The sequence below is a fragment of the Corvus brachyrhynchos genome, unplaced genomic scaffold (genome assembly GCF_000691975.1).
Source record: "Corvus brachyrhynchos isolate BGI_N302 unplaced genomic scaffold, ASM69197v1 scaffold279, whole genome shotgun sequence".
NCBI classification, from domain to species: domain Eukaryota; kingdom Metazoa; phylum Chordata; class Aves; order Passeriformes; family Corvidae; genus Corvus; species Corvus brachyrhynchos.
In genome coordinates this window covers 9,817,852-9,836,770 of record NW_008246060.1, presented here as the reverse complement: position 1 = coordinate 9,836,770, position 18,919 = coordinate 9,817,852, and the positions used below count along the sequence as shown (strand labels likewise).

At 37.8% G+C, this 18,919-nt stretch overlaps 1 protein-coding gene across 1 annotated transcript in view; it reads right to left on the bottom strand.

Moving 5' to 3' along the window:
* DLG5 (discs large MAGUK scaffold protein 5) overlaps positions 1-18,919 on the bottom strand; it is a 79,422-nt gene that overhangs the window by 38,139 nt on the left and 22,364 nt on the right. The window contains 4 exon segments of the mRNA XM_017746352.1: positions 438-697; positions 3,959-4,142; positions 5,652-5,795; positions 10,880-11,045. Of these exon segments, the coding sequence (XP_017601841.1) occupies positions 438-697; positions 3,959-4,142; positions 5,652-5,795; positions 10,880-11,045 (754 nt within the window).

Genomic DNA, 18,919 nt, shown 5'->3' with positions numbered 1-18,919 from the left:
TATATATATATATATATATAGGCTCACCATGCATTAAAGAGTTTGTTTGGAAGAAAGTCAGAGCTTAAACAAAATTCTGGTTATATTTGACTCCTCTATCTACAACTAAAAATAAACATAGGTTGAAAAGCAGAGTATCCATTTCTCACACGAGCTAAACAATGGTTAAAATTCCTCACACAATTCCAAAACCATAACTGGGAAATCCTTTTCTCAAGAAAATGAACCATTTCTCCAAATTAACATCCCCATCATGCATTCTAGAACCTTTCAGAAATTTTTATATAAATACACATGCTTACTCATCACACCAAAATTGCATATACTAGAGGAAAATTTTAGAAAAAAGATTAGAAAGCTATTTGTGATTCTACCACAATGAAAATAAGATGCTACATTGGAATTGATACCTCAAAGGCATCAAAACTTGGTTATACCTCCTAAGAGAGGATGAATATTGTTGCTGGAAATGAATTGCTGTGTCCCTTTGCTTCATTAGCATGTCGATCTGTTTCTGAAGACGTCTGTTCTCCTCCTCAGCCTGCTCCAGGCGGCTCAGATCCGTGTTGTGACTCGCAATCTTCTCATTGTACCGTTTCCTCAGAGCATCATAGTCCTTCTTCACACCCTCCAGCTTGTCCATTGCTGTATCGTAAAGTTTGTTTAATATCTCTGATGATCCATTTTGCTTCATAACCTTAAAAAAATGCCAGAAACTCTATCAATAACCTTTACCGTGAATCAGTTCAAGAAATTTGATCTAAAATATATACATAAGAAACAAAATTAGAACAAAAATATATTAACCAATTTTAGCAATCATTCTTTTTAATGACTAAGGAAAGACTGAATCTAAGATTCAGTCTAAAAGACTAAGTGCCATTGTTACTCTAAGCATTATTACATCTACTTTCTGTCTGCTTTATCACAAGTGCACCAGCGTATGAAATCTCTCTCTAATGGCAATTGTTATGAACACCTATTAAAACCATGCTGTTTTTGAAGTACTTGTAGTTTTAAAAAGAGGTAATCACTATTTGATGACCAAGATGATAGTGGTAATTTAGGAGATGTCCACGACGTGGCATTCCTAATAGGTTGCCTGTATCCTCTAAGAATGAATTAAATAATTAAAAACTTAATGAGAACAAAATCTAGCCAAAATATGTTGTACACTCAGGCATATTATTTTAATATTCGTACAGTATTTCATCTGAGACCTTCCCACAGAGGTTTGTGTTTCAAAAACCATACATAAAATATTAACAGGAAAAGAAATATCCATTTAAACATGAATAAAGCCTGACCTGAATCTTAGTTTTGAATTAATTTACATCAATGTAGGAACCTTGCTGTAAATCGTATTACTGATGATACATGACCAGCAACAACCTAAGAAAGCCCTAATGAGTATCAGCAAACCTAGTCCTTGTTCATTCTCAAAAGGCAAAAAATATGCCTGAAATAAAGCCTAAAGCCTTCCCCCCCCCTTTCTTTTTTTCATTCTATGCTCCTTTTTTCTGGTTTTGTCTTTTAAATTGAAATCTGGCCCTGATGGAGCAGTGGGAAGAAACAGGAATGCTCTACATAGAGAGATGCCAGGAATTATATAATACTAACATTAGCCGACAAAGGTATGCTCCTAACTATCTGAAAATAAAAAGTATAAAGAAATAGAAGGAAAAAAGACAGAAAACACGAGCTCTATAAAAATTTGAAACCCAACACACAGCAGCTATCCTGCACAAATTGGCTCCTCATCTTCTTTTGTGTTTTATATTCAGAGCAAGGACCAGTTCCTGAACATGGAGAAACCTGGATGCCTGCAGACCAGAAGGGAAGGGGAGAGCAAGAGGCTGCCCACTCTTCATTGCCCAGAGGTAGAGGCCAACAACTGTCATTGTTAACAAACCACTTTACTACACAGGCAAGATAACAGAGACTAAAGTTCTTCAGTCTGACATTGGTCTCCTTTAACTAACCAAGATATATAAAAGTGGCCCTGGAATGAGACTGCACTTGGGCTATTTCCACTTACATCCCAATCCTCAACGGATTCAGCAGCATAACCCACACAGAGCTGGACACATAATTAGCCAGCATGCTTCAGTGAACCATTTCAGATAAGCTAAACACGTGGTAAAATGCAGGCATACACAAAATTTAAATAGATTTAAACCCACTCCAGAAAGCCATATTCCTGAAGACTACTTCCCAAAGGAGTTTAAGAACAGGTTTGAGAACAAATTATTTAAGAATCCAAACAGAAACAAACCACTTCTCACCGTCTAAAGCATATATGTAATGTACTGATGTTGAAAACACACTAAATAATTATCAAAAAGAGGGACTAATATAGAAGAAATTGGATGAATTCAGCATAAACTTCCTAAGAGATTTGACAGAGGAAGATGGACCTACCAGTGCAATAAATGTCTCCTGTTTAAAATCCTAGTCTGAAAGAAAGTAAATAGTCCCAGCTGGCCCAAGAAACACAGTCGTGGCAACATGAAACTCCATACGTGAGCTGCAGAAACTTAAGCTGGTCAGCTGCTACACAGCAAATCCATGACAATCCCACACAAAGCGTAATTTGATCAAAAGCTTTTGCTCTCTGAGGCCACCAAGATGTATTTTGTTATGGCCTGACAACAGAACACGTCAGAGGGATCAACACAGAGTTAGACTAATTCATATGAGAAATTACAGGGACAAGATAAGACTTCTGGCACCCCTTCAAGATACCATGATTCACTCTGACAGGCTGAGAAATGGAGTTACACAATTTTCCCACTAGGTTTCATACATAGTTTTCTTTAAAGGTTTAATCACGATGTTGACATGAGATTGGATTTCTTAAAATCAATCCCGACAAGGATACATCAGCCTCCTTCTGTGCTTCCAAATAATTTCAAACTTCAGCAAAATAGAATAGACTTCTCTCAGAGGTTCTGCATCCCTGCTTTGCAGACTGGGAAACTGAGGCACAGATGAATTAAGCTATTTGCCCAGGTTGACACAGCAAACCATTTCTGCTATCTTCTGAACAAAGACACTAAACAGTTTCACAGCAGAATTTGCAAGATAGCTTTAGAGAAATGGATAAAAAAGGAAGAAAAAATCTTGACTCATCTTTGCACTACCTTCAAGTACCTCCTAAAGTACCATTCAGCACATCCAGCTTGCTTTGACCTTTGCCCCTCCTACCCTAGCAAATAATTATTTTGGCTTGCATAGATTTTGCTTCTGAAGCCTAATGTTTGACTTGCAAGTTTGCCCTGTGAATCAGCCTACACACAGTGAACCGCGATAGTCTGCTTAACCATTGCACATGTTACCGTAACAATTCTAACTAAATGAACAGACTTTCTGGTAGGTGAACAGTGGACCTGATACAACCAGTTTCTCCTTAGTATTACTCTTTTTAAATTTTCAGAATATTTCAACAACACTGGCCTGGAAACAGCCTGTGATATAAAGTTCTGAAATGTCCAACTGTTTCAGTCCTGAAAATGTTGTCTCTTTTTGTTTCAAGTTCAAAAACATTAATCAACCTTTTGTGATTCTTTCCAAAAAACAAATAAACATAGCATGCAAGTTTAAAGTAAGCCCTGTCCCATAAAGTACCCTAAGAAAACAGTCATCTTTTTAATCACTTTGTAACTTTAATTTTTGACGCCTCTCTACCCACTTTAAAAAATATCATGCATACACAATCTTCATGAACACCTTTTCATCTCTGCACTTAAACACTCCTTATTCTTTTTTTCCAGCTAGACAAAGAAAATCAATTAGTAATCAAGATGTCATTGTCTCCCCTAATACTGTACAAGACCAGGAGGCTGTTTCAGAACCAGTAAGACACTAAAGGCAGCAGCAGCGCTGCACACTCAGATTTCTTTATGAGAGGAAGAATTCACGATCTCTTGCAGCACAGACACTCCAGGCTGTAGCTCACCTGCTGCTGCTGGCTGCGCAGGTCTGTTATCTCCTTCTGGTCCTCATCATGAAGTCTCTTCATCTCCTCACACGACTGCTGCAGGTGATTGTGTTCCCGCACCAACTGCGTGTTTTTCCTCTTCAGGGTATCCATGTCCTCCTTCAGCTGGGACTGGTCGCTCAGCAGCCGACTGTGCAACGTGCTGTCACGGCACACAAAAAAATACTCTTAGAGGCCAACTTGCAAGGACAAAGTCCTGGAGTAACTAATTTCAAACATGAGTTTCCTACCAAGGAAGCAGGTCAAACTGACTCAATTCTGCATACTTGTGTACTCCGAGCACCAGGAAAAAAACAAAACCAGAAACAAACAGGGACATAAGTATGAAATCAGATGAAAGTACACAGCAGTCTTAAACCTCATCAGAAGGGATGATGGATTTATGCCACCTGTCAATGCCACTTCATAGCCATTAAAAGCAGGCAGACAAACACAAAGAGCATAACATGATGATTCTTGAGATAACAGGAATTGTCCCACCAATCATTTCCACTTTCTCTCAAGCTTCTCAGCTGAGCATCAGCTAAACAAAACACAGATGAAAACAACAAAAATCTCCTTGTGTGCTACTGTTTTAAAAACAAACGAAAGCCCCAAACTATCAGAAAAACTGCACAGCCAACAAAAACACACTATGTATGTTTCAACTACACTCAAGATAAAAAGTTCCTCCTCACTTCATTATGCCAGCCATAATTATTGAAAGAAATACACTCTCACTTGAACAACTGAAAGCTGCATGAGGAGGCTATCATTCAGATTAAAATTCAAGATACAAGTCTAAAATTAGACTAAAATGCTGAAAAAGAGCAGGTAAGTCAACTGAATGTATTTTACCACTGCAGATCAAAAAAGTGGCTTTTGGATACTGTCAAGTATTTCTGTGGTTGAAACAGAATTATTCTAACTGAACTCTCACACTTGCTGGTAAATGTTTAAACAGGTATTTATATATAAAAAAATTGCATTCTAAGATACACTTTATTTCTTCCATATGAAGTGAAATACCAACATTTCCTCCACAGAATGACCAAAGCATTAAAAAAAGTTACCTTAAAATTAGAACACCTGTTAAAAAAAAAGCCTTTTCAAAAATTATATTCCCATAATTAAGCACACGTAATCTTTACATGTAGGTTATTAATCTGCTGTCATTCAGATTTCAGTGACAATGATAAACTATTTAAAATGTCCACTTTTTTTTTTTTTTTTAAAGAGCACGGGGTTTTAACAACTACTGCAGAAGAAAATAACTTTTGAATTTAACCTGTGTTAAAACTTCCACAAATCGTCACGAGAGCTATCACAATCTATTAAAACAGAGTAAGAAATTTCATTCTCTTGGATTATATTCTGCTCTCTAGCCTGAAAGTAGAACTATTAGATAGCAACTTCAAATCAGTAATCAGGCTCTGTTTTTTGATCCCATGAAGACATTGGGGATTTCTAGCTCAAATTCCTAAAGGTAAAACAAGCAGTCCATACTTGATCATTTCAAATGGGCCAGAAATGTTTTATCTGATGTAAGCATCGATCTTGCAATTTAAGTAGAAAAACAGCATTAAAAACTACCTGATTACCATGTTCTAATACTTTTTGATCTAGCACAGAGTGGTAAACACTTACCTTGTACAGCTTTACTAATACTTACTGATAAAAATCTGCCTCTTTTGCTGCTTCTTCACATCTTTTCAGTGTCTTGGTGTGTTGGTTCTGCAGAGACTGTAGGTCTGACATGGCCTTCATACACTGAATCTTCAGCCTTTCATAATCATGATTTGGTTTCGGACTAGGCCTAGCATGGAAAAATAATATGGGGTAAAACAATGGCTACTAAAGTGAATGAAAAGCCTGGGAAATTACTATCCAACAAAAAAACGCTATCACACAACTGATGATATTTAGGTTATAATATGCTTTATTCTAAATACTGACCAGTTCCCATTAAGATGCAACTGCTAATAAAAAGCCACTGACCTGAACTTGTGTTAGTTTTATATTGAGATGTAATATCTCATAATGGGATGATTTTGTCTAACTGTAACTAACATGGCCCAATATGGTACTGAGCCTGCATATCCCTCTATTCTGAGCAGCAATACTACCACAGAACAGAACCTCAGTTGATACAAGAACAAGTCGATCACAGGACACTCGACTTTCCTGTGCCACCACATCAAACTCTCAGTGACAAAGCACAGACCTGCAGTGAGGGTAGGGCTGGAAGAGGCTGCCAAAGTCAGCTGGGCATGCATGGAGACCTGGGTTTAACAAAGCTTCTATAGGCAGCAGCTGAAGGACCCTGTCTATAACTCCCTAGGAAAAGCAGTTAGGCTTGAGAGAAAGACTTCCATTGGGATATCAAACACACACACTGTGCTGGCAGAACTTGACCTGTTCAACCAAGTCATTCTGCTGAATTACACACCTGATTCTGTGCTACCATATTCTTTAAAGCTACTATAAATGAATGAGAAAACATGCCAGAATCTACCTCACATTTCCATAAGATAATTAGTTGAACAGAATTTGGGTTATTAAAAATCTCCAACACAATATAATCTCCATCAAGCATTTTTCAGTAAACTGAACGAAATAAAAGCCAGTCAGTCAAAAGAAAAATTTTGACTCAAATTTCTTTTGGATGTTTGGGAGAGAAATTTTCTAAAATAATCTACGTTGTCAAGAAATTGACTGGCATAAATTATGTCTAGAATGTATGGTACTTGTACACGATACCTTTAGCTGTAGATTAGAATTAATTACACTTGTATATCATGCTAGAAACTAAATTAGCAGGATTCTGTCTTCTTACTTTGTAGCACCAAGCATCTAAAAGAGACTCTAAATTGACCTGTTCCTCCTCTGTACAGTTACAGGATTTTTGCACCATTGAATTTTCCAGTTTCAAAATGAAGCATCTGACAGCTGTCCTGTGTATCATCTCCAGGGCCTCTTATAACCCCACAGGCAATGAAAAAAATAACATGCAAACCACCAAAACAGAAAACGAATGCCTCCAAAAGAAAACAACTGCTTTCTAATTTAACTCTGCTTCTTCTCATATCAGATTTGCTCCATTGCTGCACAGATCACTCTTCCTCCCTCAAACCTCAAACTCCCCCAAATGGCTTCTCTGTAAGCACAGCCTGAAAAGCAATCAGAATTTTCTTTGCTTCATACAAAAAAAAGCAATATGGATTCTGGAACTGAAAAGCAGCTGGAAATTGAATCAAAATGAAAATGGTTTTGCACTACTGCAGTGGTTAGAGTTGTTAAAAAAAAAAAAAAAGAAATGCCAGAAACATCTGGTTCACAGATTTTCAGGGGGTGTGTATATGATATAAGGTACTTTTTGGCAACTCAGTTGCATATGTTTTGCTGAGTAGTGAGGCCTTCAATCATAATTCCTCCTTTTCTCCTTTCTCTAGAGAAGTGCTTCTGGGGAAAAACAAAACAAAAGCCCCTTCCTTGTTCAATAAACTTCGCCAACAACTAAAAGCCAAAATCATGTAAAGTAACCAAATGTTCAAGTCATGACTACAGGGGTGCCTTTTAGGGTATTTTTAAATTCATTCTTGAGGGATACCAAAAGTAGAATGTTACTCACACAGCATTATGGATATCACTGCAACTAGTGAAGGGTTATTCTTTTAAAATACAGACATAGTTAGCGTAAGTTAAACTCGATTTGTAATGTTCACACCCTTGACAGAATCACTAAAACCTCAAGTTATTGATTTAAATTAGACCTTAGGGTAAAATTATTGAAAGTAGATACCATCTGTCCACCACAGTCTTCAAATGACAGCATTAACTGGAGCACAGTTTAACTCTCAGCTGTAACATTAAGCTTACTGAGACCTATTAACAGATGTTCCTATTAAGCTATTAGGCCAGTCTGAAAGCTATGGTGAAACTTGTTCTACAAGTCTAACATCCATCACATGTATTTCATATAGTGCTGAAATAACACTGACATTCTAAAAAAAATCCAAAAAACAAACAAACCAAAACCCAAACCAACCAATTAAAAAACCCAAGAAACCACCTATAAACATATGGAAACCATGTAGGTAACCACACAAGTTAGCCAACCTACACAATGAGGAAGGACCAACAATGCCACCAATAACATTATGCATTCTACCTCATCTTCATGAAATAAAAACCACATGGATATCCAAGGCCATATGTTCCACATTGCTGTTCCAAGGCTTTATGTCTCAGCAAGAAAAATAGGAGTAAGAGAAGAAGGAATATTGGTCAGAAGCCAAAAGTCAAAACTGTTGCAACACAACAGTCCATTCAACCACATGTAGTGGCTGACTCTTATTTAAGCAGACCACCACAGTTTTATGCTAAAATGCCCCAGAAAATACTGAAAATTACAGTTTCAATAAAGGAGAAGTATCAGTTACTACTTTGGAAGCTCTTGTTCAAACATTAACAAAATTTAAAATGCTAGTATCAAAGGCCCAACTGTTTTTTTCATATTTATGTAAGAACTTCAAAAATCCTTTGTGCTATAGTGGAATTACCCAGGCCATAAATCAAGGCCGCAGTGAGACTGACATTTATATGTATCTGATGCTCATGTAAAAGCTAATGCCAACCACAGGCCCAATTTTGTGGGCAATGCCTACCTAACAACTTCCAAGTGTTATCATTTATTATTGTAATTCCAGCAACAATTATAGATAACACATAAAACAGTCTCTTCTCAAAGACACTTTTCAGGGGTTTTATTTGTGTTGTGGTTCTATTCTACTATGACAATTATGTAAGTAATAATAGCAGGCTTAAGTCTATAAAGTGCAACTTGAGCATGCTAAATTATTTGGTCAAATCTTTGCATAATCACCAGCACACATGCATTGATACAGTCACTGTCAATCCACAAGCATAGCATGAGCAATCCTACTCCTGTCCAGCAGGATGGCACATGTTGATCTGATTCAGCACATCACAATCCACTGCTGTGGCTCCTCTTCCACTGCTCTAGACTCAGCCAACATTTGCTTTGGAAAACGGCGCTCAGTTTTTCAACCTACTCAGCCAGCACAGCCCAGACTACAAATGTGCTGTGAGCTGTTGTGAAGCATCCAAGGTGACGTGTCAAGGTCTGCCTCTGCACCACCTGTGTTTGGTACAGCCATAGTTACAGCAGCATACACAGCCAGGAAAATAAAGCCAGGGTAGTAAAAGTCACCATCCACATAACCATCTCTCAGCTTTCACACTTCAGCATTAACAGTTTACTATGTCTGGACTTCGACTCTGGGTAGGATGAAGATGAGTTTATTAAAAGGAAAGAATTCAAAAAGTAAAACAAGTACCAGTAAGATTTCAAAAACCATAAATGTGTATACAGGTGGGAGGAGTAGTTGCTTTTACACAGAAGGAAAAGAATATCAATTAATAATCTTCATTCATTTCCCACTCTTCAAATATCTGATTGTTTGGAAACCAGCATTCTCCATCTAACATGTACTGTCCAGGGACTGCACAAATACAAGCTTTATTTTGATGGGTTGTTCTTGAAGCTGTAAACATTAATGTTTTATACAACATACAAATCCTACACTGAAAGCAAAGGATTGATTTGACAAAGAGAAAACTGGGGCAGTCTAGAGGACAGCTCATCAGAACTTTATTAATAGCATCCTGGATTATGCAGAAGATTATTGTGAGCTATAAAATCCTCTATGCCTAAGCTCCAGTTACTTCAAAGAAGAAATCCTTCTATACAACTAAGTAACTGGAAGCTATGCAAAAGACGTTGACATTTGACAATCTCTTCCTTTCCCATCCCCACAACTCTTTAAGACTGTTATTTAGAACATGATTCTCTTAAAGCAGCCCTCACTACTCATGGAAGGAGGAAGGGAGCATTAAGATGAGAAGCTACTGAGGTAATAAAACGTCCAGATTCTCTCAATGCTAGTTCACTGGTTCAAATCTTAACTTTCTCATACAGACAAAAAGTTTAATTAAAACAAACAGAAACAACAACACATTAAAGTTCAGAAAAGGTACACATGAAGGCAACACCTCCCAGAAAATCTGTTCTTTGCTCTTGTTTCAGATTCAGTGACACATTTTTTTCCAAGGTTTGTGCAGGCAAAAAGTGCTCAGTGTACTCAGACACATTTAAACATTAGCACATCTTTAACCCTTCAAAATAAACTAATTCTATTGCCTACCCAATAAAACCCTTATTTACAATTAACTCATACTCTGAGTACTCTCTTCCTCGTAACATGTCAGCCCCCAAATTAGAATGAGCTAGGTAAGTCTGCTGGCCGTTGAATGACTTAAAAAGCATGCTCAGTGGAGGAGAATTCCTTATTCTCAACATATTTCTGCTACAAGTTCCCCAATGCATGTATACCAGGAAGCTGATCTTCTAAAAAACACTCCACTCAGCCGAAATCCAAACCTCTCCCTCCTTGCAGAAGCACAGGAATAGCTGAGATTTTTTTTCTCTCCTCATTTCTGTTCTCCGGCCAAGTATTCAGAGCTATTTCCCTTTCTTCTCTCTTGTTTTCAAAACACCAAATGCTTCATCCACTGTCTTCTTTCTTTTCCTACAACAAAGCCCATGAAGCCTAAACAACTTCTTTGCTTTATTTTCTCAGCATAGAGATGAAACCTTCTCCCCTCAGTCCCACAGAAAAACTGCTGGACAAAGTAGGAATAGGCTTTCAACAGGAAGCTCTGAAACATGGATGTGGCCACATCACCAGGACGCAAGTAGGTTATGAGCAACATATAGACGCTGTAAGCTCCTTAATGCTTTCCAGGCAAGCAGGTGTCAAGACACTTGAAAACACTACTAAAGACTAAATGAAAATGCTGTATTTCCTTTCTGTTTACCTGCAGTCATCGAAGGTTGACCCAGGAGATGAAAGTGCAAGTTGCTTGCGCAGCTCATCCCTCTCGCGAGTCACCTGACGGAGCTGATATAAAATAGTCTCCAGCTTCTCACTCATTTGTCTCGTGTCTATCACAGGTGGTGGAGATGATGCTTTACCAGTCGTACCTGATGAAGAGATAAATACTTGGCAGTGAGCTAATGCCTCAAAAGAACAATACAACTTCACTAAAGAAGTTAGCACTAATTTTAAAAAACCCTATATTTCTGTTTGCAAAATCCTGTTCAAAAATGAAGCAATTCATGTAAGTTTTCATTAGTGAGTTGAAAGAAGAGTAACTCCAGTCAGATCTCATGCTAGCAGAAAGGCCCTCTGTTGCAAATTCAGTTTGCATGGGTTCCTTGCTTACTCAGGAACTTACAAGTAGTTTAAAAGGCAAGTTTGCAGTAACAATTGCAAAGACCTCAGAAACTACCATACTGACAGAAGTCATAGGTTAAAAAGTTACTTAAAATAAAGAACAATGTCCATGCTTAAACCCCCCCCCCAAAAAAAAAAAGAGTAAAATTCACCCACATCAACTTATTCCAGTGATAGCAAGAAACTGCTACAGCACAGGGGCTCTTTTCCTTTATCTAGCAGCACAGAAATACCATTCTGCTACAGGCTACAGACAACATTTACTTTTAATACAATTCTATGCTTTCACATGTTACAATTTTTCAGCCTAGTACGTGAAATTAAAGACTTCACTTAGTAACAAATGATGAAAACTGGGCTTCATTTTTAACAACACTGGCTAACACAAAGCACATTACAATCACTGCAACTGGACTACACATCAAATTTCCTCTAAGGGGCAGTCATACATTAAAGGGTTTTGTGGGACTTCTTAATTCTCAGCTTTCCTAATGTTAGAGCTGAACTATGATGACTACTGTCCTCAGACAATTGTAAGAGCACAACAATGTCTCCTTCGCAAGAGAAGAGAGTCTGGTGTATCACTTCCTAACAACTGCTGACAACTAATTCAGCTCTAATTTTAGTTCTGCTCATTTAAAATTAAGTTGTAAATGTAGTTTTTCTCATGTGTCTCTCAGACACATGAGAGCAGACTCAAAGACACAAGTCACAGATGTGAAAGGTAAAGGCTTAAAAATATACAGCTCATTATTTTCTACCCAAAAGAAAAATTTTAGAAATAGTTTGCAAAATTATACAACTGAAACAAGTTGCTGACATATGTGTTAACTTGTTAGGATGTACCTTTATTAGGCCTTTCTTTACTTAATGAAACAACAAAGAATAGAGAAACAATGCTCTCTGCTCATTGTCTTTTCAAAGAAAGAAATTAAAAATTATTTCACTGGATCAAATGCTAATGAATTGCAAGGACTGGCTTTTTATCTCTAAACCCAGTTCACAAAGGTATTGCAGAATGTAAAAACTCCCTCCAGCTTTTCAGCAAAAGTACCCCTGCTTTGAAGTTCCCACACCAAAATAACTGCAGTGTCAGGGCTATCATAGGTACAGCATCTACAACAATAGGATCCCTGCTCTTATACCTTTCAGCTGCTACTGTAATTCTTCAATGAAAATTTATGAGCACAGACTCTTCTTTTAATCTAACTATTCCCTAATAATGTATGCAAATGCTCTAATAGCAAACTGAAGAAATAAAAAATTGCAGGAAGGACCTACATTCTGTAGAAAGACAAACTCACATCACTCTGAAGAATTCTCAATGGGGGGATGCTTTTCCTACTGCTTTGTTTCACTCCTGCATCCAGACAAAGCACGTTCATCCATAAGGACTAAGGATTTCACACTTCCAGAATGGAGTTATCCTTTCTTTTAGATGAGAACTATACTACATATTTTTATGGCACGTTTATACAGAAACCAGTAGTAATACACATGATACAGGGATATAGAGAATAAATGAAGAAAATAAATAGACACAAAAAGTCAGAATATGTATTCATTTGAAAGAGTTTGGACACATCAATGAAAAAGGAATTCCATAAACAAGCTAAAAGGTAAAGGCAGACAAATCAGTCTGGTACTGACAAGCTGGATGGGCTTTGGTAACTTCAATGGCAACCTGCACATCATCTCACTTGAGCTGACACATCAGAGGACGTGTAACATGGAAAAAATCCCCTTCTCATCCTTACAGAGAGGTTCAAAAGCTGATGTCATCCTGGGGCTGCTTACAAGCAAGACAGACGAACAGGATGCAAGAGGTCAAGAGGAAGGAGAAGATGAATCAGGAGGGCTGCTGTGCTCTACAGGGAGGAAAGGGCACTGGATGAACAATGTCCATCGCTACTACCAGTGCTAACCCCAGCAGCAGTCCCATGGACAATGTCTGCTACGCAAGACCTAGACAAGCATCCAACGGCTGCCCTGGGAATCTTTAAACACAGTAAAAGCATGCCAGAGATCTACCTCTGCTCCTCAACCTCCTTCCTCCCCCAACAGCTTTGACAGCATCCGAGTGACAATCTTCTTCAGGCAAGAACATTTGTGCACAGACCCAAAACTGTGCCAAGAAAAGAAAAGTCTGCTTTAAATAAAGACAGGCTAATCAGCCTTAGGAAAGAAGCTTTTTTCACAATTGTGAAGCCATTTGTCTTAGTACCAAAACGGGTTATTTTTCATTAACTTGTCAATTTTTACAAGTACATCAACAGATACTTTCCTCTCTAACGCAATGATATTTTTGACACATAATATCAGCCACAAGATGTACACCTGTTAAGTGCTGTAAAAACACAGATCAGTGTAATCCAGTTCTTCCTGCTCCTATCCTTAAAAGAAGACTCAAAATTTACCTCTGCTTGATTACTAACAAGCTTCCATTCTCAATAGTTGTACAAAAGGTCTTCTAAAGCTTAAATCAGATTTCTGAATGTTTAAAAAACAAGCACACACATTCAGTAAAATCCTATTTCATCAGAAAAATTCCATAGTCTTGGTTTCTTTTAAAGGAGCTTTTATTGCTGAATGCTAAAATCCTTTTATTGCACCTGACATCTTGATGCAGCAGAAGGAAAGTGACCTGTGCTTCCAGCTTTGTATTCTTTTTCCATCTCACTGCATATTTTACACAGTACTTCCTTTTTGTACTTCAACCAGTCAATCTGATCTTAAAATGCACAAGCCTGAAGGCTAAATCTCCATTATCCAAATTATGCAACCTATCAGTAACTCACCTTCTTTCTCAGACAACCTAGATTTCTGAAAAGGCATTTACTGCGTGTCCTGCCAAGTGTAACTCATTCACCTGCTTTGATAAGCCCCACAACTCATTTCTGATGCAAGTTGCACTAGAGAACTCAAGCGCCTGGAAGTCACTCCCAGGCCAGTCTCCAGGTGAGCAGCACGGCACCGAGTCCGGGAGCAGCCAACAGCAGGGATGTGTTGTGTGGAGAGAACGCACTTTGCCCGTAATGCAGTACAGTCATTAAGTCCTGAGCATGCACTGACTTATCCAAAGTGAGATTCTGCAGGATTTCCATCACAGGTTGTATAAAAGAAAAGCCTTAAAAACAGAAGCTGGAGTAATCATATCTTCCCTATTATATCCCAAACGCTGGACTTCAAAGAAACCACAAAGACCCATGACTGTAGCACATCCTGATTATAGTTCTTGATGATTACTCTATTCAACAATGACTAAAGAGATAATATGTCCACACAGAAACTGAAGAAGTTAACTTCGTATGTGGAGAAGGGGTAGCATATTTTTTAAAGAATAACAGAACATTTTAACAGAAACAGGGCTGAAAAACTTATTAACCTGTCCAAAATATACCATTATGCCAAATGAACATAATGTTGAGATAAGAAAATGGGTACCAATGCATAGACAGCTAATTTTAAGAAATATCATTAACATATTTTGAGTTATAATAAACTCCTTGGTCTTTGAGAAATACACTTGTATGACAGATTCAACTAATTCAGAAGGCAATCTGTCACAAGCTAACAGAATGTCTAAATTTTACAAAGATTTTTCTCAAACTCATAAATTTCAAGCTCCTTCCTGCTTGAAAACAAACTCAGACTTCTCATGGTACAGTCAAGCCTTTTCCATTGTTTTCTTTCATAAAAAAGAAAATCAACAGAGATATTCAGGATATTATTTCTTCATGGCCTTGTAAATCATGACAGAAAATGTTAAAAAATACTTCCAAGAGGTATTGCAAAGCATGATCAACAGGGTTTCTCCCCAAGCTACGGAAGGTGTCGAGAGTAAAGACTTATGCCTGCTGTAGGAAAATGCATTCTAAAATATTTACTTTCTTTCAAAAATTTATGAGGACTAGAAGAGGGTTACATTCTAAATTACATTCTAGTTATTATTTAGATTCATTTCTTCAGATGTATCTTTTGAAGTGATTTTGAAACAGCAGAGAGCACAGAACAGAACTGCATGGAGGCGAAATGAAACATTAGAAAAAACAAGCAGCAGTACACTGAGGAAAGAAAAATGAAAGGTAGAATAATGAACTGTAGAAACAGTTTCATCTGACAGAAAACCTAATAGATTATGAAAGCAGTGGCAATCATGTAACATGCAAGGACAAAAGAATGGGTAGCATTTCAGTATATTGTTTTAATTCAGAATATAAAAACATAAAAGCCAACAGCATCTAAAATAAACTTTCAACTTCAGTAAGTTTAAGACTACAGAAAGAACTGAACAGTGGTTCTGGAAAGGTCAACATGAAAGAAAATCTACAACCTAATACTGAAAAATAGCAGAGGAGATGGGGGCGGCATCTCCTTGCAGAATTTTGCTGAGCTGAAATACAAGTGAGAGTAAAATCTGTTACCATGACCAAGGTCTATGCAGCTGAAGCTTCTGGGTTTGAATTTACAGTAGCTCCCTGGCTCAAACCCTACCTTTGTCAGGCTTACAACAGTGTACTGAAAGCATAACCCACATTTAAGTGTCCACCCTGAACCCAATGGAGACAGTGACTATGGTCACCAGCTGCACACCAACCGAGGGGATGAGACTCCTCCAGCATTCCACCCTTCACATCTTCTCCTGTAAGAGTTGTGAGCACTGACTCACCACATCAACTTCACAGCTCCAAAAGAAAACCACCTTCACCAAAAGGATTTCCTAAGTGCACAGACTGATAAAGGGTCTCAGGGAGCAGTGAAAGACACTGGGATCCAGAGGTGCTGTCTGGAGTGCAGGAGATGGGTATTCACATACACTATTTCCATTCAAATCATTGCAGACCAACCAAATCTTCAGAAATTCCTACATGGAGCTGCCAAATGTTAAGAAGATACTATAACAAGCAAAATACCATGGAGTGGTCAGCTCTTCATTAGTGGTTCTCTCACCACAGAAACCCCACTGTCCCTTCTCCAAGACTGCATCAGGATAAATGAGCAAAGGTGACTTCTTTATTGTTATGTTCCTATTTTCTGAAACAGGGCATGACGTCCATGGAGTAAACTCAAGTACCTTTGAAGAGAAAGAAGTTGTGAGAACCCTGTGCATCACTAATGTCGAACCATAGCTGCCTGAAAATGGACATCAAAGAAGACAGCAATAACACACTGAAGCAATTCAGAATGCTTATTACTTAAGAGGAGATGTTTATTAACAAGTACACTGAAAATCACTTAGAGATTAAGGATCAATCCTAGAGATAGTTACATGATTCAAAGAGTAAAATCAGAGTGTAAAGTTTACTTTAAGTGTGTGGAAGAGTGCTTATTTCCAAAAGTTTCCAGCAAACTAAATAGGTAGCTTACTACATACGAAATAAAACTATATGAAGAGTTTTAATTCAATTATTGAGACCAAATTTTAAGGGAAAACGATTTCTGAATAGAAAGACTGATTGGTGAAGAGGTGGAACATCAAAGGCAATTCCTGCAGTGCAGATAAGGATTCCAATGTGATGTACTGGTAGTGTTCCTAGTACCTTCTCTTATTCATTCATGGCTTTTCAGCAAGTGTAATATTGTCACTTGTTCCTTGGTGTTAACTGTTGAGGTGTCTTTAGCAAATATAAACTTTGTGTAAACCAGGCAAGAAATACAATGAGAGATTACTATAGGCTGTGGGGGGAAATAAATAACTGTTTCAGACAAGGACAGTGTTTGTCAAAAGCCACACCTGCAACTGAACAGTTCCTGTGAATAGTGAAAACAATTACTTTGTTACATACAGCTGCAGAAAGTATGAAGCAATAAACTGAAATCACAACAACATGGAAGGACACTTGTCAAAATGGCCAATATGAAAATGAGGAGTGAAAGACTAACATTGTTGGGAAGGAATCGGATGGGAAAGGGGGAATGTTTGCTTTGGAGTAACTAAGGCTCTCAGATTAACAAACTTAAAATGCAATTAGCAAAAAACTATCTGTAAATAGCCTGTCAGGCTGATAAGCTAAAAAAGTGTTAAGTAAGGAAATACTGGCAGTTGAAGTCAAAGTTGGACAACTTGGTGGAGACAGATATATGATCAACTGACAGCTGCAAGGAAAGGCATAAAACTGTAGAGCCAGCGGTGGTGTTCATTACAGACTGCTATGTCCATGGCATGGGGGTCCAAACTAGATGATCTTTAATGTCCCTTCCAACCCAAACCATTCTGTGATTCTATGTAAGCTCCCACAGCAAAATGTAGCACAGTGATACAAACAGAGAAGAGTAAGAAAAAACACTTTTGATGAAAAAGTGACACTATTTGCAAAGAACTGAACAGCTGGAAAAATAATAGTCTGTTAAAAGAGAAAGGTGATAATATGCAATGTGGAAGGAAGAGGCTACAAGATTAGCAGCTGTAATCAAAACAGTGCAAAGAGGTCTGGCTGTGGAAAGAAGAAATTTATACATGTGAAAAGATGGAAGGTCTTTTCCATTACAAAATTCATCTAATTAGGAACTCAGTGGACTTCAAATAGAATGGAAGAGTATGCAATGCCTTTCTGTTAAAAACTCATAAAAACTATTATGGAGAATCTTCTCAGAGCCACAGCCTGTTGCCTGCATGCAAGCTGCTGCGTTCCATTAAAAAACATTTCCTAAAAACAACCAAACCAAACCAAACCCCAAACATCTGTGCATTGAGGAGGGGAGGAAAAAACATTTTTAAAGCACTACAGGAAAACTCTCAAGCTTCATTATGGTACTAGGATAAGTAAAAAAATGGCTTGATTCTGGCAACCATAGTCCTGTCATGGCATTAAATGTCATATTATTAAGTGTGCTATACAAACTGACACATTTTTTAAAATAATTTTTAAAAAAGGGGTCTTGATTCTGTGTTCTATTGCTCTCCATTATCATGACTGGTCAAGTGGGAGACTAGCCAGGACTGTCACATATAGCTGCGTTATTGGTTTCTATCCAATTCCTAAGTGACACTGTTGTTCTGTGCTTGGCACAACAGGCACTGAATCTCCATAAATAATTATTCTGATATCAGAGACACAGGACTGTAGTTCGTTCAGAGAGTTTGCTGGGTGCAGGGAGTGGGCAGATGAAGGGTGCTTTTATTTACACACAAAAATCTTTGTCATTGGCCAAGATCAGAAAGAAAAGAAATACAGAGGGAGACCATGACAATTTAATGAGGATTTGTTCCTTTGAGGTGACAAAGCTGGGGCTGACAGACAGTGGTGGTATTACATCATTACAGCTGTTTATATTGTACCTCTTTTGGAAATAAGTTGTGAATATTTGCTCTCTATACCATCAAAACTACCTGTTTAACATGCACGGCATGAACTTTATTAAGACAACAGAAAGAAAAGGAGGCAAGCAAAAGAGAAAAAAAGAAAATATTGCCATCTAAATTAATTTTGGATAATGAGGAAAATACACAAGAAAAACCTGCTGTCACTCTGCATTTTTATTTACGTACAGATACAAATGGAAAAAAGGGCAGAGTTTCTTCTCCAAGGCTGCTAACCTGCCGTTACACAGGGGGGAAAACTGGGTTCCACTCAACTGTGTATGCTATTATATGCACATGAGGATGGAAGTTCATTCTTCT